At 40.5% G+C, this 25,660-nt stretch overlaps 1 protein-coding gene across 1 annotated transcript in view; it reads left to right on the plus strand.

Moving 5' to 3' along the window:
• Positions 1-24,927, plus strand: part of LOC143513749 (antigen WC1.1-like) — a 121,873-nt gene extending 96,946 nt beyond the window's left edge. The window contains exons 7-13 of the mRNA XM_077004485.1: positions 18,844-19,149; positions 19,322-19,393; positions 19,611-19,925; positions 20,064-20,123; positions 20,264-20,377; positions 20,497-20,595; positions 24,806-24,927. Of these exons, the coding sequence (XP_076860600.1) occupies positions 18,844-19,149; positions 19,322-19,393; positions 19,611-19,925; positions 20,064-20,123; positions 20,264-20,377; positions 20,497-20,595; positions 24,806-24,927 (1,088 nt within the window). The remainder of the gene's footprint in view (positions 1-18,843; positions 19,150-19,321; positions 19,394-19,610; positions 19,926-20,063; positions 20,124-20,263; positions 20,378-20,496; positions 20,596-24,805) is intronic.
• Positions 24,928-25,660: the final 733 nt, after the last annotated feature.

The following is a 25,660-nucleotide window of genomic DNA, read 5'->3' on the forward strand; positions in this document are numbered from 1 at the left end:
GACAAGTGCACGCCCCCTATGACATAATCCAGCCGGGTGTCGATTGGCCACTGGGGGGCGCTATTGCAAAAAAAGCAAGTGTATCCCCTACATAATTCCACTTGGGAACATGCAATTGGACTCTTTTGATTCCTTGCAGTAGTGCGAACAACTTTCCCATTACATGTCCTATTAAAAAATGCACAGTTTATTTACAGTTAATAATAGTTTGAAATCATCACTTTTCATACTCCTCCTAGGATTTTCATACTATCATGTCAAGCAAAGTCTTATAATACTCTACAGAGTGTGAAATCAAAAAACAATCCAAAGATTTTGGATTTGAGGACACTTATACCTGCTAAATATTTTTTTTATGGACAGCATCGATACATATAATATTCATATTCTTAAAGCTCTTTCATATTTTACCCAATTCTGACCAAAATGCACAAGCCCATTCAGAATCCCATCCTGAACAAATTTGTCAAGTTTAATCTAAATCGGTTATCGTATGGCTCTACAGTGCAGTATTATATACAATGCATAAGAATGCATGTAAAGTCCCTCTGTCACCTTCTCCTTCTCACACGCACGCAGCCTGAAACTCACACTCTCAGTCTCTCTCACACTCTCACCCACATTCCCCCTCCCATCTCTGTGCCCTAAGTAAACATTGCTCTGGCTACCTAGATCTCTCTGTGTCTATGAACCAGGCACACACACATACAGGCGCAAGCAGGCCTTCCTATAGCATTCACAATGACACTTCCCTAGCCATACCCACCCATATCTCAGTGACTAACACATGCTCATACAAACTGATATTTGGCTTCTTTTTTGTCTCTCTCTCTCACACAAACACACAGACACACACACCTTTATACCTATATGTATGTATAGTTTCTATGTATATTTATGTATGTATGTATTAGTATATGTTGTCATAGTTTGAATACATATACTACCACACACACACACACACACACACACACACACACTTCTACCTAAATGTATGTATAGTTTGTATGCATATCTATAGTATATGTATAGTATATGTCAGTCATACCAGTGATGTCAGTCATATCAGACATGCCAGTCCAGTCATGTCAGTTATATCAGTCATGTTCTGCCAGTCATGTAAGTCATGTCATGCCAATCATTTCAGTCCAGTCATATCAGTCCTATCAGTCATGTCAGTCAAATCTTCAAATCATTAGTCATGCCAGTTGTCAGTCATATCAGTCATGTTAATTTTGTTCGTCATGCCAGAGATGTCATTCCAGTCATGCCAGTCATATCAGTTATGTCAGTAATGCCAGTCATGTCAGTCATGCCAGGCTTTGCAGACTACATTCATACTTTGAATACACAGGCAGTCATGTTAGGCGTGCTACGTGTGCAAGGAGTGAAATAACAAAGCATAGTCTCTGGCTCCCTCAATCTCTCTCTGTCAGTAATATAGAGGCCCAATCATGTATAGACAAGTGCAGGCCTTCCTATACTGTTCACATAGATGCAGCTCTAGCCAGATGTGCTATTTTTGTGTCTCCCTTTCTGACACACGCAGATGTCATCACACTCTACATCTGTAGAGCACACACTGGCCAAACCCAAACAGCTTTTTTTTCACTTTTAAGTCTAAAGGACCTTTTGGGCTTCCTTTTGCCTATTGAGGCCAAAATGCCTATTGGTGTGTGAACCCGCCAATCGCCGCTTGCGGCTATATTTTCTTCTTATTATTATTTTTCTACTGATAAAACGCATACTGCAGCCTAGACCGTAAGGCCCAGAGACACCAAACATTGCAGATTGGTGGAGTCTCTTTGCGGGACCATGCTAAAGTACAGAGACCCACATTGGCCTGATGGTGGCGCTATAGCGCAGCATTTTGCGTTTTGGTCCATATCTCCCACGCCGTAGGTCCGAGAAACAAAATTCCACTTCAGGTGCATTCCTTGGCTCTAGACAAACAAAAAAGCCTCAAGAACCATTAAGCTCCGCCTACTTAGATTTTTTGCTAATTTGCATAATATGCAAAACCTACTTTTTTATACTAGTCCCTGGTTTTTCATCTGATCACCACAATCTTGGTGTCAAAACATTCACAAGAATCTCATTATCAAGGAATATCAACAAAACTGTGACATTGGTATACAGTCTGGTTGTCACATGTCAATCAATAGCTCTGAGGCGTGGCCAAATTTACTTCAGCAGCTATATCTCAGCAATGCTTTGACCAATCTTCATGGAAATTTATCAGTTGTTAGGGCACATGACTCAGAGGTCACAGGTCAAAGCTGGCCCAGATTGTCCAATAGGGGGCGCTATAACATGGGAAAAACTGTTTCTCAGAAACCATTAGTCACATCAAGCCAAGACTTTACAGGCATCATCAGGGGCCCAAGTGGTATCAAGGCACACAATGATGACATCATTACTCAAAAAACATGGCCGCCATGAGCTAATAAATTTTACTTTGAATTAATTGGCCATTTGACAAACTTACCATAGGTACATACACATGAAACTGACATGGTATGTTCATGTACACACCCTCTAAGACATACTCATGTTAGAAGGGAATTGCACCACTAGGTGGCGCTATACTAGAAAATCCAGAATTTCTCCTACATATTTTCACTTATCAAGAAATGCTTGCACTCATATGATTGTATGCAGAATTCCTAGCAACTTTCTAATTACATGTGTTTTGCAAAAATGTACCACTTTTTCACTATTATCAAATATATATAACTTGTCATTTTCATACTAGTCCTAGCATTTTAACTCCATTACCTTTAAATCACACCTTGTAATACTCAGCAGACTCTGAAATGCTAAGATTAGCAAGAAAATCCTAAGGTTTTCACAAATTAATATTTTTCATATGCATCACAATGCTACCATCGTAACACATCAAATTCACAGTTCAATAACTATGCCATAGTATGTCTGATTGTTATGAAAATTGACAGCCACATTCAAATGACCATTGTGGTGCTGTGTGCCAAGTTTGAGCCAAATCCGTCCACAAACAGCTCTACAGTGAATATTTTCATTTTCCATACTGACCAGTGCAGGGAGGCATAGACAGCTGCTAAGACACGCACGTTCTCACACACGCTGCCCCCCTCCTCCACTCCCCCATGCTTCTAACACTTTACAACCCTTGGGCTCTCCCTCCCCCTCTCTCTCCTTCACATGCACTCACAAAAACAAAGGCCTCTCTGGCCTATAGGTTTCACATACACACTAATTCTAGCCATTACTACCAATTACCCAGTGACTAATATACAGATATTTAGCCTCTTTTTTCCACACACCCTCACATAGGACTTCCTATATGCTTCATATATACATTTCTCTAGCCATTTCCAACACACTAACTGATATTTAGCTTCATTTTTCCATCCACACTCTCAACACATGCCCTCTATACATCCTGAAATGACATAAGAGAGGACAGACACATGTAATTCACATTTCACACACAACCTCTAAATAACTGCATGCTTTACTTATCATCAAAGTCTTGTTAGATACACATTCCTAGTGGCCTCCCTACTATGGGCACAACAGTGAGAACATGTCAGAGTAGGGATGAGAACATCATGAACAGGCAAAGATAAGAATATTTGTGTTATTTTATTGTATAGTAAGCCATCACTCTTTGGTTTGTTTGAGATTCACATGTGACAGATTTTGTCAGCTAAATGAAAAGGGTTAAAGAGTGGGGTTTACATGTGGGGCATTAACAAGAGCTCTCCTGCTGCTATGTTCACAACTTCTGACAAATTCAGCCAAAGGTATATTTATTTGACTAGGCCCCTGGGTCAGTGTGTCAGTGCTTTTAACCTAATCTCAGCATTTGATTTAGTTGTATGGTCTGAATCATTTTGCTAATATCTTCCACACTGTATGGCCTAGAAACAAAATTCTACTTCAGCTGTATTCCTTTGCTCAAGCTAACCAAAAAAGCCTCAAGAAGCCCTTACTGCATACATGAAAAAACACACAAACACACACATACAAAGCTAATCACAGCATTTGATTAACTTCTATGATCTGAATCATTTTGCCAATACATTTTATTTTGATCTTTTGGGCCTTTATTGCCTCAGTTGAATAAGACACGCACGTTTGCCATTCTCACACACGCTGCCCCCCTCCTCCACTCCCCCATGCTTCTAACACTTTACAACCCTTGGGCTCTCCCTCCTCCCTCTCCCTCTTTCACATGCACTCACAAAAACAAAGGCCTCTCTGGCCTATAGGTTTCACATACACACTAATTCTAGTCATTACTACCAATTACCCAGTGACTAATATACAGATATTTAACTTCTTTTTTCCACACACCCTCACACAGGACTTCCTATATGCTACATATATACATTTCTCTAGCCATTTCCAACACACTATCTGATATTTAGCTTCATTTTTCCATCCACACTCTCAACACATGCCCTCTATACATCCTGAAATGACATAAGAGAGGACATAGACATGTAATTCACATTTCACACACAACCTCTAAATAACTGCATGCTTTACTTATCATCAAAGTCTTGTTAGATACACATTCCTAGTGGCCTCCCTACTATGGGCACAACAGTGAGAACATGTCAGAGTAGGGATGAGAACATCATGAACAGGCAAAGATAACAATATTTGTGTTATTTTATTGTATAGTAAGCCATCACTCTTTGGTTTGTTTGAGATTCACATGTGACAGATTTTGTCAGCTAAATGAAAAGGGTTAAAGAGTGGGGTTTACATGTGGGGCATTAACAAGAGCTCTCCTGCTGCTATGATCACAACTTCAGTCAAATTCAGCCAAAGGTATATTTATTTGACTAGGCCCCTGGGTCAGTGCTTTTAACCTAATCTCAGCATTTGATTTAGTTGTATGGTCTGAATTATTTTGCATATATCTTCCACACTGTATGGCCTAGAAACAAAATTCTACTTCAGCTGTATTCATTGGCTCAAGCCAACCAACAAAGCTCTTAATGCATACATGAAAAAACACACAAACACACACATACAAAGCTAATCACAGCATTTGATTAACTTCTATGATCTGAATCATTTTGCCAATACATTTTGTTTTGATCTTTTGGGCCTTTATTGCCCCAGTTGAATAATTTTTTGCAAATTACATTATCTGTCCATTTTTTGGACTGAAGTAGCTTCATATCACTTGTTGGTCTAAAAGACCCTTTGGGCTTTTTTGCCTTTTTTTGTGTGAACCCGCCAATCGCCGCTTGCGGCTATATTTAGGGTTCACACACACAGTGTGGGAAACCTATTGTAATTGCTGAAGTTTTTCTTATTATTATTTTTCCCCCTGTAAAACGCATACTGCAGCCTAGACCGTAAGGCCCAGAAAGACCAAACTTGGCAACAAGGTGCAGCAGGTGTGCAATGAGAGAAATAGAGACAGGGACCCACATTGGCCTGATGGTGGCGCTATAGCGCAGCATTTTGCGTTTTGGTCCATATCTCCCACAACGTAGGGCCTAGAAACAAAATTCCACTTCTGTTGGATTCCTTGGGTCAAGGCAAATAAAAAATAAATTTGAACTATTAAGCTCCGCCTACTTAGATTTTTTGCTAATTTGCATAATATGCAAAACCTACTTTTTTATACTAGTCCCTGGTTTTTCATCCGATCACCACAACCTTGGTGTCAAAATATTCAGGAGAATCTCATTATCAAAGTTGCTTAAAAACATTTTGAGATTTGCATACAGTCTGGTTGTCACATGTCAATCAATAGCTCCAAGGCGTGGCCAAATTTACTTAAACAGCCATATCTCAGCAACGCTTTGATGGATCTTCATAAAATTTTAACAGTTGTTAGGGCACATGACTCCGAGGTGATAGGTCAAAGCTGGCCACGATTGTCCACTAGGGGGCGCTATAACATGGGAAAAACTGTATCTCAGAAACCATTAGTCACATCAAGCCAAAACTTTACAGGCATCATCAGGGGCCCAAGTGATATCAAGACACACAATGATGACATCATCACTCAAAAAACATGGCCGCCATGAGCCAATTAATTTTTATTTGAATTAATTGGCCATTTGACAGACTTACCATTGGCCAAACAACATGAAACCTTACCACTGTGCATATCTCAGGACTATGTGTCATGCTGTGCAGTTTTAAAACATTTGGCCACAAGGTGGCGCTATTTGTGAAAATCATGCATAACTCCTCCAAATTTTCACTTAGGAACATGCAACTTGCTTCTTTTTATTCCTTGCCGTAGACCTGACAACTTTGCAATTGCAAGTCCTAAAAAAAAATGCATACTTTTGTCACATTCATCTATTGTTTGAAAATAGCTATTTACAAACTAGTCATAGGAATTTGATCCAATTATGGAAAAATTGCTATGAGCATAATCAGTAGACTCTGTAGGTAAAAACTGATTAAAAAAATGTTGGATTTTTATTTATCTGATTGGTCCATGTTCCCATTATATCATTGTGGCCATGCCATATATGACCTATATTGCTATAACTCATAAACCATGTATGCAATCAACTCCCAATTTGAAAGGCTTTTATATCCTGAAGTCCTTGTGAGGTATGCCAAGTTTGGTTCAAATTGGCCTGTCGGGGGCGCTACAGTACCCAAAAACCTAAGAAAACATAAAAACTCATGCTGCAATCTTGTTATGCAGAATACAGACAAGTAATTGGTCTTGTATGATCCAGATCAATAAGTTCTATAACATTGCAATTGCATCTTATAACAAAAAGTGCACTGCCTGACCAGAAATGAACCTTTTAATTCACCAAAATGTCATTGCATTACTGATATTAATGAGATATCAGTATGATAGTACTTGGGCTCCATCTAGTGGCCAAACACCGAAACTGACTGAAAACTATTGCTCACATGAAACACCACACAAACACACACAAAGCTGATCTCAGCATGTGATTTAGTTCTGTGATCTGAATCATTTTGCCAATACACATTATTTTGATCCTTTTCGGCCTTTAGTGCCTCAACTGAATCTTTTTTTTTTACATAAAGTACACAGCCTGACCAGAAACGAACCTTTTAATTCACCAAAATATCCTATTTCATTACTGACATTAATGAGATATCAGTATGGTAGTACTTGGCCTCCATCTAGTGGCCATATTCTGACTGAAAACTATTGCTCACATGAAATACCACACAAACACACACAAAGCTGATCTCAGCATGTGATTTAGTTCTGTGATCTGAATTATTTTGCCAATGCACATTATTTTGATCCTTTTAGCCCTTTAGTGCCCCAATTGAACCTTTTTTTGCACATTGATTTATTTGTGCATTTCTTCCACTCAAACAGCTTCTTTTTCACATTTAGGGTCTAAAGGACCTTTTGGGCCTCTGCCTATTGAGGCCTATTCGTGTGTGAACCCGCCAATTGCCGCTTGCGGCTATATTTAGGGTTCACACACGTAGTGTGGGAAACCTATTGTTATTGTTAGGTTTTTTCTTCTTTCTTATTATTATTATTATTTTTCTCCGCATAAAACGCATACTGCAGCCTAAACCGTAAGGCCCAGGGAGACCAAACTTGGCAGACTGGTGTAGTCTGTTTGCGGGACCGTGCTTAAGTACAGACACCCAAATTGGCCTCATGGTGGCGCTATAGCGCAGCATTTTGCGTTTGGGTTCATATCTCCCACCCCGTAGGTCATAGAAACAAAATTCCACTTCAGGTGCATTCCTTGGCTCCAGACAAACAAAAAAGCCTCAAGAACCATTATGCTCCGCCTACTTTGATTTTTGCTAATTTGCATAATATGCAAAACCTACTTTTTCATACTAGTCCCTGGTTTTTCATCTGATCACCACAATCTTGGTGTCAAAATATTCACAAGAATCTCATTATCAAGGAACATCAACAAAACTTTGACATTGGTATACAGTCTGGTTGTCACATGTCAATCAATAGCTCTGAGGCGTGGCCAAATTGACTTCAGCAGCTATATCTCAGCAATGCTTTGACCTATCTTTATGAAAATTTATCAGTTGTTAGGGCACATGACTCAGAGGTCACAGGTCAAAGCTGGCCACGATTGTCCAATAGGGGGCGCTATAACATGGGGAAATTTGTTTCTCAGAAACCATTAGTCACATCAAGCCCAAACTTTACAGGCGTCATCAGGGGCCCAAGTGGTATCAAGGCACACAATGATGACCTCATCACTCAAAAAACATGGCCGCCATGAGCCAATTAATTTTTATTTGAATTAATTGGCCATTTGACAGACTTACCATTGGCCAATCAACATGAAACCTCATCACTGTGCATATCCCAGGACTATGTGTCATACTGTGCAGTGTTGAAACATTTGGCCACTAGGTGGCGCTATTTGTGAAAATCATGCATAACTCCTCCAAATTTTCACTTAGGAACATGCAACTTGTTTCTTTTTATACCTTGCAGTAGACCTGACAACTTTGCAATTACAAGTCCTATTAAAAAATGCATACTTTTGTCACATTCATCAATTGTTTGAAAATAGCTCTTTAAGAACTATTCCTAGGAATTTGATCCAATGATGGCAAAAATGGCATAGGCATAATCTGTAGACACTGTAGTTAACTAAATATGGAAAAAATGTTGCATTTTTATTTGTCTGATTGGTCAATTTTTCCATTATATCCTTCTGGCCATGCCATAAATGACCTTTATTGCTATAACTCATAAACCATGTAAGTGATCAACTCCCACTTTGAAAGGCTTTTATACACTGAAGTCCTTGTGAGGTAGGCCAAGTTTGGTTCAAATTGGCCTGTCGGAGGCGCTACAGTACCCAAAAACCTGAGAAATCATAAAAACTCACGCAGCAATCTTGTTATGCAGAATACAGACAAGTAATGGGGCTTGTATGATTCAGATCAATGAGGTCTATAACATTGCCATTACATCTCATAACAAAAAGTGCACTGCCTGACCAGAAATGAACCTTTTAATTCACCAAAATGTCATTGCATTACTGAGGTTAATGAGATATCAGTATGATAGTACTTGGGCTCCATCTAGTGGCCAAACACCGAAACTGACTGAAAACAATTGCTCACATGAAACACCACACAAACGCACACAATGCTGATCTCATTATGTGATTTAGTTCTGTGATCTGAATCATTTTGCCAATACACATTATTTTGATCCTTTTGGGCCTTTAGTGCCTCAGTTGAATTGAATGTTTTGTCACATTGATTTACTTATGCATTTTTTCCACTCAAACAGCTTCTATTCACTTTTGGGTCTAAAGGACCTATTGGGCTTCTTTTTGCCTATTGAGGCCAAGAGGCCAATTTGTTGGTCTAAAAGACCCTTTGGGCTTTTTTGCCTTTTTTTGTGTGAACCCGCCAATCGCCGCTTGCGGCTATATTTATTATTATTATTTTTCTCCGCATAAAACGCATACTGCAGCCTAGACCATAAGGCCCAGAGACACCAAACTTGGCAGAATGGTGTAGTCTCTTTGCGAGACCGTGCTAAAGCACAGAGACCCACATTGGCCTGATGGTGGCGCTATAGCGCACCATTTTGCGTTTTGGCCCATATCTCCCAAACCGTAGGGCCTAGAAACAAAATTCCACTTCTGATGGATTCCTTGGCTCAAGCCAAGCAAAAAAGCCTCAAGAACCATTAAGCTCCGCCTACTTAGATTTTTTGCTAATTTGCATAATATGCAAAACCTACTTTTTTATACTAGTCCCTGGTTTTTCATCGGATCACCACAAGCTTGGTGTCAAAATATTCAGGAGAGTCTCATTATCAAAGTTGCTTAAAAACATTTTGAGATTTGCATACAGTCTGGTTGTCACATGTCAATCAATAGCTCCAAGGCGTGGCCAAATTTACTTAAACAGCCATATCTCAGCAACGCTTTGACCGATCTTCATAAAATTTTAACCGTTGTTAGGGCACATGACTACGAGGTCATACGTCAAAGCTGGCCACGATTGTCCAATAGGGGGCGCTATAACATGGGAAAAACTGTATCTCAGAAACCATAAGTCACATCAAGCCAAAACTTTACAGGCATCATCATGGGCCCAAGTGATATCAAGACACACAATGATGACATCATCACTCAAAAAACATGGCCGCCATGAGCCAATTAATTTTTATTTGAATTAATTGGCCATTTGACAGACTTACCATTGGCCAAACAACATGAAACCTCACCACTGTGCATATCCCAGGACTATGTGTCATGCTGTGCAGTTTTAAAACATTTGGCCACTAGGTGGCGCTATTTGTGAAAATCATGCATAACTCCTCCAAATTTTCACTTAGGAACATGCAACTTGTTTCATTTTATTCCTTGCAGTAGACCTGACAACTTTGCAATTACAAGTCCTATTAAAAAATGCATACTTTTGTCACATTCATCTATTGTTTGAAAATAGCTATTTACAAACTAGTCATAGGAATTTGATCCAATTATGGAAAAATTGCTATGACCATAATCAGTAGACTCTGTAGGTAAAAACTGAGTAAAAAAATGTTGGATTTTTATTTTTCTGATTGGTCCATTTTCCCATTATATCATTGTGGCCATGCCATATATGACCTATATTGCTATAACTCATAAACCATGTATGCAATCAATTCCCAATTTGAAAGGCTTTTATATCCTGAAGTCCTTGTGAGGTATGCCAAGTTTGGTTCAAATTGGCCTGTCGGGGGCGCTACAGTACCCAAAAACCTGAGAAATCATAAAAACTCACGCAGCAATCTTGTTATGCAGAATACAGACAAGTAATGGGGCTTGTATGATTCAGATCAATGAGGTCTATAACATTGCAATTACATCTCATAACAAAAAGTGCACTGCCTGACCAGAAATGAACCTTTTAATTCACCAAAATGTCATTGCATTACTGAGATTAATGAGATATCAGTATGATAGTACTTGGGCTCCATCTAGTGGCCAAACACCGAAACTGACTGAAAACAATTGCTCACATGAAACACCACACAAACGCACACAATGCTGATCTCAGCATGTGATTTAGTTCTGTGATCTGAATCATTTTGCCAATACACATTATTTTGATCCTTTTTGGGCCTTTAGTGCCTCAGTTGAATTGAATGTTTTGTCACATTGATTTACTTATGCATTTTTTCCACTCAAACAGCTTCTATTCACTTTTGGGTCTAAAGGACCTATTGGGCTTTTTTTTGCCTATTGAGGCCAAGAGGCCAATTTGTTGGTCTAAAAGACCCTTTAGGCTTTTTTGCCTTTTTTTGTGTGAACCCGCCAATCGCCGCTTGCGGCTATATTTATTATTATTATTTTTCCCCCTGTAAAACGCATACTGCAGCCTAAACCGTAAGGCCCAGAAAGACCAAACTTGCCAGCAAGGTGCAGCAGGTGTGCAATGAGAGAAATAGAGACAGGGACCCACATTGGCCTGATGGTGGCGCTATAGCGCACCATTTTGCGTTTTGGTCCATATCTCCCAAACCGTAGGGCCTAGAAACAAAATTCCACTTCTGATGGATTCCTTGGCTCAAGCCAAACAAAAAAGCCTCAAGAACCATTAAGCTCCGCCTACTTAGATTTTTTGCTAATTTGCATAATATGCAAAACCTACTTTTTTGTACTAGTCCCTGGTTTTTCATCGGATCACCACAACCTTGGTGTCAAAATATTCAGGAGAATCTCATTATCAAAGTTGCTTAAAAACATTTTGAGATTTGCATACAGTCTGGTTGTCACATGTCAATCAATAGCTCCGAGGCGTGGCCAAATTTACTTAAACAGCCATATCTCAGCAACGCTTTGACCGATCTTCATAAAATTTTTACAGTTGTTAGGGCACATGACTCCGAGGTCATAGGTCAAAGCTGGCCACAATTGTCCAATAGGGGGCGCTATAACATGGGAAAAACTGTTTCTCAGAAACCATTAGTCACATCAAGCCAAAACTTTACAGGCATCATCAGGGGCCCAAGTGATATCAAGACACACAATGATGACATCATCACTCAAAAAACATGGCCGCCATGAGCCAATTAATTTTTATTTGAATTAATTGGCCATTTGACAGACTTACCATTGGCCAAACAACATGAAATCTCACCACTGTGCATATCTCAGGACTATGTGTCATGCTGTGCAGTTTTAAAACATTTGGCCACTAGGTGGCGCTATTTGTGAAAATCATGCATAACTCCTCCAAATTTTCACTTAGGAACATGCAACTTGTTTCATTTTATTCCTTGCAGTAGACCTGACAACTTTGCAATTACAAGTCCTATTAAAAAATGCACACTTTTGTCACATTCATCTATTGTTTGAAAATAGCTATTTACAAACTAGTCATAGGAATTTGATCCAATTATGGAAAAAATTGCTATGAGCATAATCAGTAGACTCTGTAGGTAAAAACTGACTAAAAAAATGTTGGATTTTTATTTTTCTGATTGGTCCATTTTCCCATTATATCATTGTGGCCATGACCTATATTGCTATAACTCATAAACCATGTATGCAATCAATTCCCAATTTGAAAGGCTTTTATATCCTGAAGTCCTTGTGAGGTATGCCAAGTTTGGTTCAAATTGGCCTGTCCGGGGCGCTACAGTACCCAAAAACCTAAGAAAACATAAAAACTCATGCTGCAATCTTGTTTTGCAGAATACAGACAAGTAATTGGTCTTGTATGATCCAGATCAATAAGTTCTATAACATTGCAATTGCATCTTATAACAAAAAGTGCACTGCCTGACCAGAAATGAACCTTTAAATTCACCAAAATGTCATATTGCATTACTGAGATTAATGACATATCAGTATCGTAGTACTTGGGTTCCATCTAGTGGCCAAACATTGGAACGGACTGAAAACTATTTCTCACATGAAATACCACACAAACACACACACAAAGCTGATCTCAGCATGTGATTTAGTTCTGTGATTTGAATCATTTTGCCAATACACATTATTTTGATCCTTTTGGGCCTTTAGTGCCCCAATTGAACATTTTTTTGCACATTGATTTATTTGTGCATTTTTTCCACTCAAACAGCTTCTTTTGGGTCTAAAGGACCTATTGGGTCTATTGCCTATTGAAGCCAAGTGGCCTATTCGTGTGTGAACCCGCCAATTGCCGCTTGCGGCTATATTTATTATTATTTTTCTACTGATAAAACGCATACTGCAGCCTAGACCGTAAGGCCCAGGGAGACCAAACTTGGCAGGATGGTGTAGTCTCTTTGCGAGACCGTGCTAAAGCACAGAGACCCACATTGGCCTGATGGTGGCGCTATAGCGCACCATTTTGCGTTTTGGTCCATATCTCCCAAACCGTATGGCCTAGAAACAAAATTCCACTTCAGGTGCATTCCTTGGCTTCAGACAAACAAAAAAGCCTCAAGAACCATTAAGCTCCGCCTACTTAGATTTTTTGCTAATTTGCATAATATGCAAAACCTACTTTTTTGTACTAGTCCCTGGTTTTTCATCGGATCACCACAACCTTGGTGTCAAAATATTCAGGAGAATCTCATTATCAACCTTGCTTAAAAACATTTTGAGATTTGCATACAGTCTGGTTGTCACATGTCAATCAATAGCTCCAAGGCGTGGCCAAATTTACTTAAACAGCCATATCTCAGCAACGCTTTGACGGATCTTCATAAAATTTTAACAGTTGTTAGGGCACATGACTCCGAGGTCATAGGTCAAAGCTGGCCACGATTGTCCAATAGGGGGCGCTATAACATGGGAAAAACTGTATCTCAGAAACCATTAGTCACATCAAGCCAAAACTTTACAGGCATCATCAGGGGCCCAAGTGATATCAAGACACACAATGATGACATCATCACTCAAAAAACATGGCCGCCATGAGCCAATTAATTTTTATTTGAATTAATTGGCCATTTGACAGACTTACCATTGGCCAAACAACTTGAAACCTCACCACTGTGCATATCTCAGGACTATGTGTCATGCTGTGCAGTTTTGAAACATTTGGCCACTAGGTGGCGCTATTTGTGAAAATCATGCATAACTCCTCCAAATTTTCACTTAGGAACATGCAACTTGTTTCTTTTTATTCCTTGCAGTAGACCTGACAACTTTGCAATTATAAGTCCTATTAAAAAATGCATACTTTTGTCACATTCATCAATTGTTTGAAAATAGCTATTTACAAACTAGTCATAGGAATTTGATCCAATTATGGAAAAATTGCTATGACCATAATCAGTAGACTCTGTAGGTAAAAACTGAGTAAAAAAATGTTGGATTTTTATTTTTCTGATTGGTCCATTTTCCCATTATATCATTGTGGCCATGCCATATATGACCTATATTGCTATAACTCATAAACCATGTATGCAATCAGGTCCCAATTTGAAAGGCTTTTTTATCCTGAAGTCCTTGTGAGGTATGCCAAGTTTGGTTCAAATTGGCCTGTCGGGGGCGCTACAGTACCCAAAAACCTAAGAAAACATAAAAACACATGCAGCAATCTTGTTATGCAGAATACAGACAAGTAATTGGTCTTGTATGATCCAGATCAATAAGTTCTATAACATTGCAATTGCATCTTATAACAAAAAGTGCACTGCCTGACCAGAAATGAACCTTTTAATTCACCAAAATGTCATATTGCATTACTGAGATTAATGAGATATCAGTATGGTAGTACTTGGGCTCCATCTAGTGGCCAAACATCGGAACGGACTGAAAACTATTTCTCACATGAAATACCACACAAACACACACACAAAGCTGATCTCAGCATGTGATTTAGTTCTGTGATTTGAATCATTTTGCCAATACAAATTATTTTGATCCTTTTGGGCCTTTAGTGCCCCAATTGAACATTTTTTTGCACATTGATTTATTTGTACATTTTTTCCACTCAAACAGCTTCTTTTGGGTCTAAAGAACCTATTGGGTCTATTGCCTATTGAAGCCAAGTGGCCTATTCGTGTGTGAACCCGCCAATTGCCGCTTGCGGCTATATTTATTATTATTATTATTATTACTACTACTACTACTACTAATAATAATAATAATTAATACCTCTTTCAAAACCCTCAGCCAATGCCAAAGTGTTGTTTGTACTTTTTTATTGTATGTGTTTTTTGAACTTGAAATGATAATACTGTCAGGGTTGGACCCAGGCACGTGCCTCCTGCCGCCACTAGGCGGAGCCCGCGAGCTGGTACCAGGGGTAATCGAGCCCGATAGATTACACCTGTTGGGCTGCCTATTTAAAGCAGGCGACTTCAGCAACGCATTGCTGAAGTTGTCTGTAGTCACGCACTCTCACAGCCTAAGCCAAGTTCTCTCTTCTTCTTACTACGATCTCGTTGCTCTCTTTCTCTCGTTTTCCCCTGAGTGTTCTCAGGTTGGTTTTGTTTCTTTTTTGTCTTCTCCCTCTGTTCTTCGTCGGTTGTCCTCCAGTGTTCTGGTTGACAGTCTGACAGGTAACCTGGTAAGAAGCCGCTGGTCTTGTACCAAAGCTTCGTCTTTTATTTTGTGTATTTTTCTCCTCTCCTTCTGACACGTTGAGGTTTCTCCGTGTGTTTTTCGTTTTCCTGTTTTTTTCCCTTATTAGACGCGTTGTATTTCTTCCGCGTGTTTTTCGTTTGTTTACTTACCTGTACACGTCGAGTTCCTCCGTGTTATCCTTCTGTTGTTACCCTTGAGTTTTATTTTCGTTTTTTCCCGCATCGGCGGAGGTTTCAGTTGGCTGTCTTTTTGCCGTTTTATTTTTGGTTAGCGTTTGGGTTCTCACCACGTTTAAACCAACGCGTTACAAATACAAAGGCAGGTTGAAGATATTACGTTGATTCACCGTTAATAGTTCAACGTTTGCACAACCATTTAACATTAAACGTTGATTCACCGTTAATAGTTCAACGTTTGCGCAACCATTTAACATTAAACGTTGATTCACCGTTAATAGTTCAACGTTTGCGCAACCATTTAACATTAAACGTTGATTCACCGTTAATAGTTCAACGTTTGCGCAACCATTTAACATTAAACGTTGTTTCAATGTTGAAACAACAACAGACAGTATTTCAACTATATTCCAACCACATTTCAACGTTGAAGGTCGGTCGTGTGCCAGCTGGGGAGCTGCGGATAGTTCTCCGGCTCTGCATTTCTTTGCAGCCTGCTGCACGAAATTCGAGAACATTCATCAACTAGTTAAACACACTGTCGAACACACCACGAGCCTTGCTTTAGTGAAAGTATTCGGCGAAGCAACACGAAAAAAAGTCAGTGTTCGCCCACCTTAACATAATTTTCCTGAAGCTCTGTATTTCACCAGGCTAAACCCAGCAGCCTGTCGCACACTCAATTCGAAACATTCCTAAATCTGGTGCCAAAAATAAATCACAATTTAAGCTGGAATGGCTAAACGACTGAAGTTCAGATGTAACTTAATTACTTTAACGCTAAGGTAATTATATGCTAGGTTGGCTAACCTAACGCAATTTGTCTAAATATTTGATAAGATACTTTTATCTAGCGTTATGCTTCTCAAATAGGAGCGCCATCGTCAAACAGCCTAGCTATATAGATGGCTAGCTAACAGCTAACCTGGTTATTACCAGCTAACTAGCTAGCTACCAAAGGCCAGAACACAACTACTTTAGCTACAGCTAGCCAGCTATGTACTTTAAATATTGCCAGCCATCTTAGGACAGCTATGAGAACATTCTACCGCTTCAAAAAGTTAATAAAAGTAAAGAAATCAAGAAACATACTTCAATAGGCAAAACGGCCGCCACATCTGAGTTTTGCCTGTCGCCAGAAAGAAATGGCGGAGGTCGAGGGCACCCGCGATCGTAAAGACACGCCCCCTGCGCTGACGTACTGAACGTTAAAAAAAACGTTAAAAAAAATGGCGCATAAATTGATTTAATTAATATGATGATTTCAGATTACTTGAACATCTAAGTTGAAAAGGCTTTTTATTTGTTAAGAAACTATAAACATGAAATAATAATTTATATCAACAAATTATGCAATTTGTAGTCATATTGACTATACATTTTTAGTTCAGATAACTAAAGTGCAAGACCATTTTTACAGTGTAGACACAAAGCACAAATCGTAATATGACACCGAAGAATAACAGGAAACACAATATCCAAATCATTCTACATTAACTGTGAAGGCAGATTGAGACACATTAAGACATTTATAAAATTAGCCAAATATTACACATTAACCAAATGTCTATAATACTGTTTTGTGTAATTTATTTAATTTATTCATTACAATTCATTGTAATTTTTGTCGATAATATCTATATATACTATAACAAATATATGATAAAACATGTTTGAAAAACGTAAGGGAAGGCACGTAAGGGAAGGCAAGATGCCAAGACATGATGCACTTTAAATAGCGTGTTTATTCAACAGAATATCACTGTAGTGCTTAGAACACAAGGACCCAAGTGTGGCACATTACAATAATTAGACGGGTGCAACACATGAACACACACACCCACACATGAAACCACACACAAAGGAAATACATATATGAACATGAACAGATGCAGAGTACACATACACACGCCTGAAGGAAGGAGTCAATGACTGTACCATGACAGAAACAAATAGCCTAATGATGTAACAAATATGACAAATCAAATTTCTGGCTTTAGCCTTGAAGATTACACTGCACCAAAATTATATTTAATGTCTTTGACTAGAAAGGAGAAGGGTGTAAAATGATCAGGCCACCTCAAATAATTGTGATAAATGTAAATAACTACAAAAAAGCAGTTCTGTAATAATCACTACAGGCCAATAGTAGATCTATAGTCAAATGTACAAAGCTAAATTGATAGTAAGGGAGTTGCTGTTTGTACAATTGTTTGTTTAACCATGACGTTTTGATTAAATAGAAGGGGCATGTATGGACTACATGTTGTACTGGGGCACACACTGTTGAGGAGGACACAGACATTGGCTTAGCACAGGGGTGGCCAACCCGCCAGAGACCTAGAGCCATTTTTTGTACTGTGTAACGGCAAAGAGCCACATCATGCATTGGCGAGTGTAAGTTGTTGAGCGGGGGGGGGTGGCGAGTGTAAGTTGTTGAGCCGGGGGGGGGTGTTAAATTATTAGCTGTGAAGACAGTCAAATGCGTGTTTTCCACTACGGCGATTTTAAAAGTGTTAGCGGCTCGCTAGGCTTGTAAACAAACCGCGCACCACGAAAATGTAGCAGTGTGTCGCCCCGTTAGTGCAGGTGAGCCCGCGGATCGGCTGGGGAGCCGCACGAAACCAGGCAAAGAAAAAACCACCCCTGGCTTAGCACAAATGTCTTAGGCCCCACTGCATGTTTTATTAGTTAATACTGTTGTGTTATTACAAGGTTATGACTTCCTATAGGTCACATTTTATTACATAGCAACTACTTGTGATAAGCGCCAATCTTGTTTTTGGATAATTTTACATACTGTTGGCTCCTTACAATAGAGAAACTGAAATAAAGTACCTCTAACTGAAAGTTAATGGAAAAGATGCTGGAAAGTTTGGAAAGATGCTGGGTCATTAAGGAAAATGTAGTACCTGTAGTGAATTTGCATGGTGCTAATGTTTGTGTCTTGTAGTTCTGCTTGGAAATCCAGGTAGAATGTAAAGTATTAAGGCTGTTTGACTTTTTAACCACAAGTTTATCATGAGTCATGAAACCATTTTCATGGGGCATATGCCCCATAGTTCTGGGCATAGTGAGAACATGTGTCTGTCTAGTAACAATGGATGTTACATTTTTAATTGAATGAATAATTGCATATAGTTTTCATCTTTTTGTCCTTTCAACAGATTTTAAAGAAATGAGACTTAGTGAGGGGTGTGTGGGGAATCTGGAAGTGTTCTACAATGGATCCTGGGGGAATGTGTGTGTGAATGAGATGAATGAAGATACAGTAAGTTTGGTCTGTCGAGAGCTGAACTGTGGAAGAACAGGCAGGAAGTATTGGGCCAGAGCAAGAGTGGAATCAGCTCCTAACTGGCTGGATAAGGTGAAATGTAGGAAACACGACTCCACTCTGTGGCACTGCCCATCTGAGCCCTGGGGACAGAACAACTGTTATAATTATAATGAGGTGGCTCACATTACCTGTTCAGGTAGGCAGATTCTCTCTCCAGGTTGTACTGGTTTAACTTATTCTTCTATACTGTGAAGTATCTGCTTGTTTGACAGTAGTCAATGCAATGCACATTATGCCATTAAATATGTAATACAGCTCCAGACCTGAATGTTCTTGAACGTGCATTGTGTATGTTGCTCTGCACACAGGAGGGGGCAATGATGGTGTGCAGCAAATACATGTGAGATGTTCCTCCTCTCCCTCCCAGAGCCAGTGCTCCAGTAAGGATTCACACACAGAGAAGAACCACATTTCACTCAGGAGAGCATGAATCACAAGTGTCCTCACCATGATCAGTAATAATATCAGATGTCTTCAAATGACACCACAAACTTGTTCTGATTGTAGTCAGTTTTGAGTTGGCTTTTGTGTGTGTGTGTGTGTGTGTGTGTGTGTGTGTGTGTGTGTGTGTGTGCGTGCGTGCGTGCATGTGTGTAGATCTCCTGCCTCTGAGGCTGAGGGGAGCAGAGGGAAGCTGCTCTGGGAGGCTGGAGGTTCACCATAACGCTGTGTGGGGCTCCGTCTGTGGTGATCAGTGGGACATCAGGGACGCTGAGGTGGTCTGCAGACAGCTGGGCTGTGGGAAGGCACTGAGGGCTGATGGGAGTGCTGCCTCTGGTGCTGGTGAAGGGGTGATGTGGCTGAATAGAGTGAAGTGTAGAGGGGATGAGATTCACCTGTGGGACTGCAGTTATTCACTGCAGAAACATACTGACTGCTCCCACAACAAGTATGCTAGAGTCACCTGTGCAGGTCAGAGGAGGTTTTAGTCTATTCAAAAACATTTATTGTATTATCTCACTAATAAGAGTAGTAAAAAGATGCTCCTTAAATTCTGTCCAACATCTAGGAGAGTATGTATATGTCTAATGAGTGCTTTTATACTGACAGAGCTTTCTACTTCACCTTCTACTCCACCCACACTAATCACCAGGACCTCCACCATTGCAGGTTCACTCTCTGTCTCTCTCTCCCTTACTCACTCTCTCTCTCTCTCTCTCTCTCTCTCTCTCTCTGTCATTGTCATTAATGATTATGGATACATTATTCCATGTTCTACAGGGCTGATTTTGTGTATTTGGTATGTCCAGTTCAGCAGACACCAGCCAGTCCTCCACCAGTCCAGCTGGTACTGGGAGTGTTGCTCTTTCTGGCCTTAGTGCTTCTCGCTGGGCTGGTTTACCAGAACAGAGTGCTCAGGAGAGGTAGGACACACTCACACATCTACACTCCAGTTTCTGGTCACTCTCTGAACATCATTAGTCCTTCAGTCTGTCTTCTGTTACACTGAAGTGACACCATGTATCTGTCTGATTCCACCCAGTGATCTCTAAGATGAGGCGTAAGACTCTGTCTGAGGCAGTTTATGAGGAGATCGACCGCAGATACATCACTAAAAGGACCCGAATCTCCACTCGAAGGGGTGGGTGATGTGTGTGGAGCCTTCTAACAGTAATGACACTCCAGCTACACATTCCTGTGCCCATTACTTTAAAAGCAAAGTTACATTAGTTTTTATGTGTGTTTGAATAGTTCATGCATATTTATATTTATGAATATATTTTAGACAGCATTGTTACAGACCTCTACCTCACTCCCCTCAATTAAAATGTTCCTGTGAGGCTGCACAGACCTATGGAAGTCTACCACCATCTCCTTCGTCTTTGATGTATTGAATAGGTGGTGGTTCTTCTGACACCACACAACAAATTCCTCTATTAGGTTCCTGTATTCCTCCTCCTGTCCATCCCTGACACATCCAAGGACGATTGTGTCATCCGAGAACTTTTGCATATGGCAGGTCCCAGAGTTGTAGCTGAAGTCTGACATGTACAGTGTGAAGAGAAAGGGGGATAATACAGTTCCCTGTGGTATTCCCGTGCTACTAATGGTTGTTTCTGAAGTGCAGTTCCCCAATTTAACATACTGTGGTTTGTGAGGTAATCCTTAATCCAGGATGTCAGGTGTGAATCCACATGCATTGCCATCAGTTTGTCATTAAGCAAAAGAGGCTGAACGGTGTTAAACGCACTGGAGAAGTCAAAGAACATCATTCTAACAGCGCAGCCACTCTTATCCAAATGAGAGTGGGTCCTGTGAAGGAGATATGAGATAGCGTCATCCACTTCCACCTTTTCCTTGTAGGCAAACTGTAATGGGTCTATTGCATGCTGGACTTGGGGTCTGAGACGGCAGAGTAGTATACGCTCCATCGTCTTTATTATGTGCAAAGTTAGCGCTATCGGTCTGAAGTCATTGAGCTCCACTGGCACAGGAACAATGCACGATGTTTTCCAGAGTGAGGGGACTCTTCCCAGTTGCAGACTTAGATTGAAAATGTACTGAAGAGGTTCTCCAAGTTCAGCCGCACAGGACTTAAGTAATTTTGGGCATACTTTATTCGGACCTGCTGACTTCCTGGTACGAATCTTCCTCAGTTCTCTTTTAACCTGGTCTATGGTTATGATAGGTAGAGAAGGGGGGGGAGAGAGTGGAAGTACTGTGGAACGATTCGGAATGAGGTGTAAGTCAAGGGCTGTGGCAGAAGGAGGGGTGAATATGACTGCGTGGACTGAACTTGTTATGTTACTAGTGGAGTACAAGGCTGTGTCAACTGAGGTTGTCCGGGCATTAGGTATACTGGGGGAGAATGCAGGAGTAAAGTCCATGGCATCCTGTGCTGGGGTTGCCGGAACAATAGATAGGCTAGCATAGGGTATAGGTGTGATGCAGTGGCGATTGCTCTAAGACTGCAAGGGAAGCTCAGCTTCCCCTAAAATGTCAAAATATAAGTGATCAAACATATACTGTTGTGTGTACATGTCATTGACTAAATATGCGCTACAACGCGCTCAACTTTTGTTCAGAATCAGCTTCTTATCACTGGTAACGACGTGACTTTCCTTTCAATCAGTCCCGCAGCTTCACAGTGCTTTAAATGGTGTGGACGCTGAGCGTCTACAGAGTTTAATAGCGAAGCGAAGAGTTGCAGCGAAACGAGACGAGCCATTGGATAAATACTGGGCTTTGTCCCGCCCATCGGACGCTCAGCGTCTCTGGGGGTCTATGGGGCAGTGGGCTGGCCTCGGCTGGCCCGGACGCTCAGCTTCTGTGTATGATGATTGGATGATCTGTCTGAGGCCGAATCCCTTTTTGATTGACAGCGAAATGAGCGAATCAGCGATCTTTTGGTGTAAATCTCCGCGGGAGCATTTAATTTAATTTTTTTTTTCATTCTGTTCCGAGTTGAACCGGAGATTTCTCTAATCCTCTTAGCGGCATTTTCTTCGTTAAAAACGACTAGCGACAAATTGAGCTTCTATTTCTGGTGGTTTTTGTTGTAGCTGCTTGTGTTTGGAGACTGACTTCTATCACTCAAGCCGAAATTGAGCTTCCCCTCCTTGACAGACCAGCATCCGCCACTGGTGTGATGTCGAGACACTCACTGTACATCAGACTCAGAGCAGGGCCCTCGAAGAGATTGAAGAATAAATTGAGCTCATTTGCCCTCTCCACATTGCCATTGTGTACTGTTTCCATCCTCTGCTTGTATCCAGTAATTGTCCTCATTCCACTCCAGACCTCCCTGGTATTATTAGCTGGAAGTTTCTGCTCCAGCTTCCTTGTGTAGGATGCTTTAGCTTCTCTCAAGCAGACTTTGAGCTCCAGTTGTATACTTCTAAGTTACTCCTTGTTCTTATTCCTGAAAGCCCTTTTCTTTTTATTCAGGAGGACCTTGACATCACTAGTTATCCAGGGCTTATTGTTGGCATAGCAGCGTACCATTCTTTTTGGGACAGCTATGTCCATGCAGAAGCTTATGTAATCTGTTACACAGTGAGTGATCCCTTCAATGTCCTCACCCCATGATTCCTGTAACACACTCCAGTCAGTTGAAGCAAAACACTCCTGTAGGGTCTCTTCCGCCTCAGGAGACCATTTTCTGAAGATGTGTGAGGTTATAGGCTGCCTTTTGACAATAGGTTTGTATTGTGGCTTTAATTAGATGAGGTTGTGGTCTGATTTTCCTAATGGGGGTAGTGATATGGCAGTATATGCCTCTTTAATATTTGCGTAGAAAAGGTCAATTGTCCTATTTTTCCTACGTACTGCTGGAATGTAGGTAATGTAGAAGCCAGTGTAGTATTGTTAAAATCTCCAGAGATAGCCATGAAAGCGTCCGGGTGCTGGGTCTGGAGTTTAGAGACAGTTGCATGCGTAACGTCGCATGCAGCCTCTGCATCAGCCCGAGGAGGAATGTACACACAAAGGGCACACAATGGGGTTCAGGTCTGGCCAATCCATGTGTGAAAATGATGCCTCATGCTTCCTCAACCACTCTTTCACTGTTTGAGCCAGATGGATCCCAGCATTGTGATCTTGGAATATGCCCATGCCATTAGGGAAGAAAAAATCCACTGATGGAATAACCTGGTCATTCAGTATATTCAGGTAGTCAGCTGACCTTATTCTTTGAGCACATATTGTTGCTGAACTCAGACTTGATCAACTACAGCAGCCCCAGACCATAGCCCGCCCCCCTCTGGCTTGTGCAGTACTAGGCATGATGGGAGCGTCACTTCATCTACCTCTCTTCTTACCCTGATGACCATCACTCTGGAAGAGAGTCAGTCTGCACTCATCAGATCACATGACCATCTTCAATTGCTCCAGAGTCCAATTTTTATGCTCCTTAGCAAATTCAAACATGCTTAGTTTAATCCAGGTGGCACCGTTTTTTGGCCAGGCAGTGTATATGCTACGTATATTAGTAATACTTACATTAATATACTCTACTATAGTATTTTCTAAAAATTAGAGATCAGTTATTTCCAAATGGTTGAATTATCAAACACATGTAAATGCCCAATGAAAATAATATAGGTAAGTAAAGAGTAAAGTGAGTGCTGAATGTGTGTTAGAAGAAAGTGTCTCTGTCATTATGCCTATTTACCTGTCGTATTCGGACTGCCTTCCCGTTATGATCCCTGCCTGCTCTTTCGACCAGGACTATGGAATTCCCCTTAATAAATTTCGCTCTCCTCAGCATTTGTGTCCGCCTCCTCACTCCGCAGCATACGCTGCGTTACACACAGAACAGCAGGTGTGTGCAGGACAAGAGAGAGAGAGAGTCTGAGAGAGTGTGTTTGTGGGAGAGTGTGAGTTAGAAAGAAAGAGTTCACAAAAAAGAGGATGGAAGACAAATTGTGTGAGTTTGTGTGTGTGTGTATGTGTGTGTGTGTGTTCGTTCATGTAGAGTTTATTGTAAGAGGAGGAAAAGGGACAGAAAATGTGTGCACGTGTGTGTGTTTGTGTGTTGGAAGGAGTGAAAGGAAGAGTGTACAGGCGTGTGTGTGTGTATATGTGTGTTTAGTTGTGTTTAAGATTAGGGGTAGAAAAATGGAAATAAGAGTATCTGCACATAGAGAGGTGTGTTTGTGTGAGAGTGCATGTGTACGTACTTGTCAGTGTTTCTACTTACTTGTGCTATCTTAGACTGCCATCTGCTGACTGCAGTGTTATTATATATAGTTTCCTGTAACCAGTTGATCATGTGATCATGTGAGGCAGAGGTTTGTGGTTGATTTGGTGTTCTGTATCTGTCACATGACTGTTCTGCTCTCCTCTAACAGGAAGTGTCCTTTCTGAAGTCCAGCATTCAGGATATGAGGATGTGGAGGAGGAGCTTCTCTCAGGTAACAGGGCCCCCGTGTGTGGGCGTCAGACTGGATCCCATATAGAAACATTTCAATGACAGATATGAAATTAAATAATTTATGATTAAAACTATTCATGGTAGAACATTTATATTATTCTACCATGAATAGTTAGTGTAAATCTAAAATTGCAACATTTATATAAAAAAAATAGAACATTTTACATTTTTTGTCTGTAGAACAGAAATGTCTTCGAAGAAGAGTCACATACTGTAGTTTACAACAAACCTGTGTCGTGAAAATTTCCTGAAATTTTTTTTAAAGTTTTATTACAAAAGTAAAAAAGCATGAGAGTCTCGTCTAGAACAAGAACTCTGAGGAGAGAGGGCAGTCCAATCTCCTTTATTCTGTAATCACATGTTTACAGTACATTTGGGCAAACAGAGAATCTAAGGGGGTAGAATGCACACTAGACAGTTTTCGTCTCACATATGCATTCCTCCTAATATGGATATTTTTGTCACTTAGGGCTCCGCCCCCTCTGCTAGTTGTCACTCCGTTGTCCTGTTCCATGTGCCATTGTTTTTCCATGCCTGTTAGTCCCGCCTTGTTTTCTGTTACTATGGTTCCCCTTCTGTCTGTCACGCCCCTGTCGTCAGTGATCCCACCTGTGTCCAGCTAGTCTATGTGTATTTAATCCCTGCTGTATTTCACCTCCATGTCGGTCATTGTTCTCTGTTTGTGTTTCTTGCTTGATGTCGCTACTTTGCTCTCAGGTATTTTGTTCAGGTCCCTCTTAGGGATGTCCCGATCCAGCTTTTTGAACTTCCG

This window comes from Brachyhypopomus gauderio, chromosome 5 (genome assembly GCF_052324685.1).
Source record: "Brachyhypopomus gauderio isolate BG-103 chromosome 5, BGAUD_0.2, whole genome shotgun sequence".
NCBI classification, from domain to species: Eukaryota; Metazoa; Chordata; class Actinopteri; order Gymnotiformes; family Hypopomidae; genus Brachyhypopomus; species Brachyhypopomus gauderio.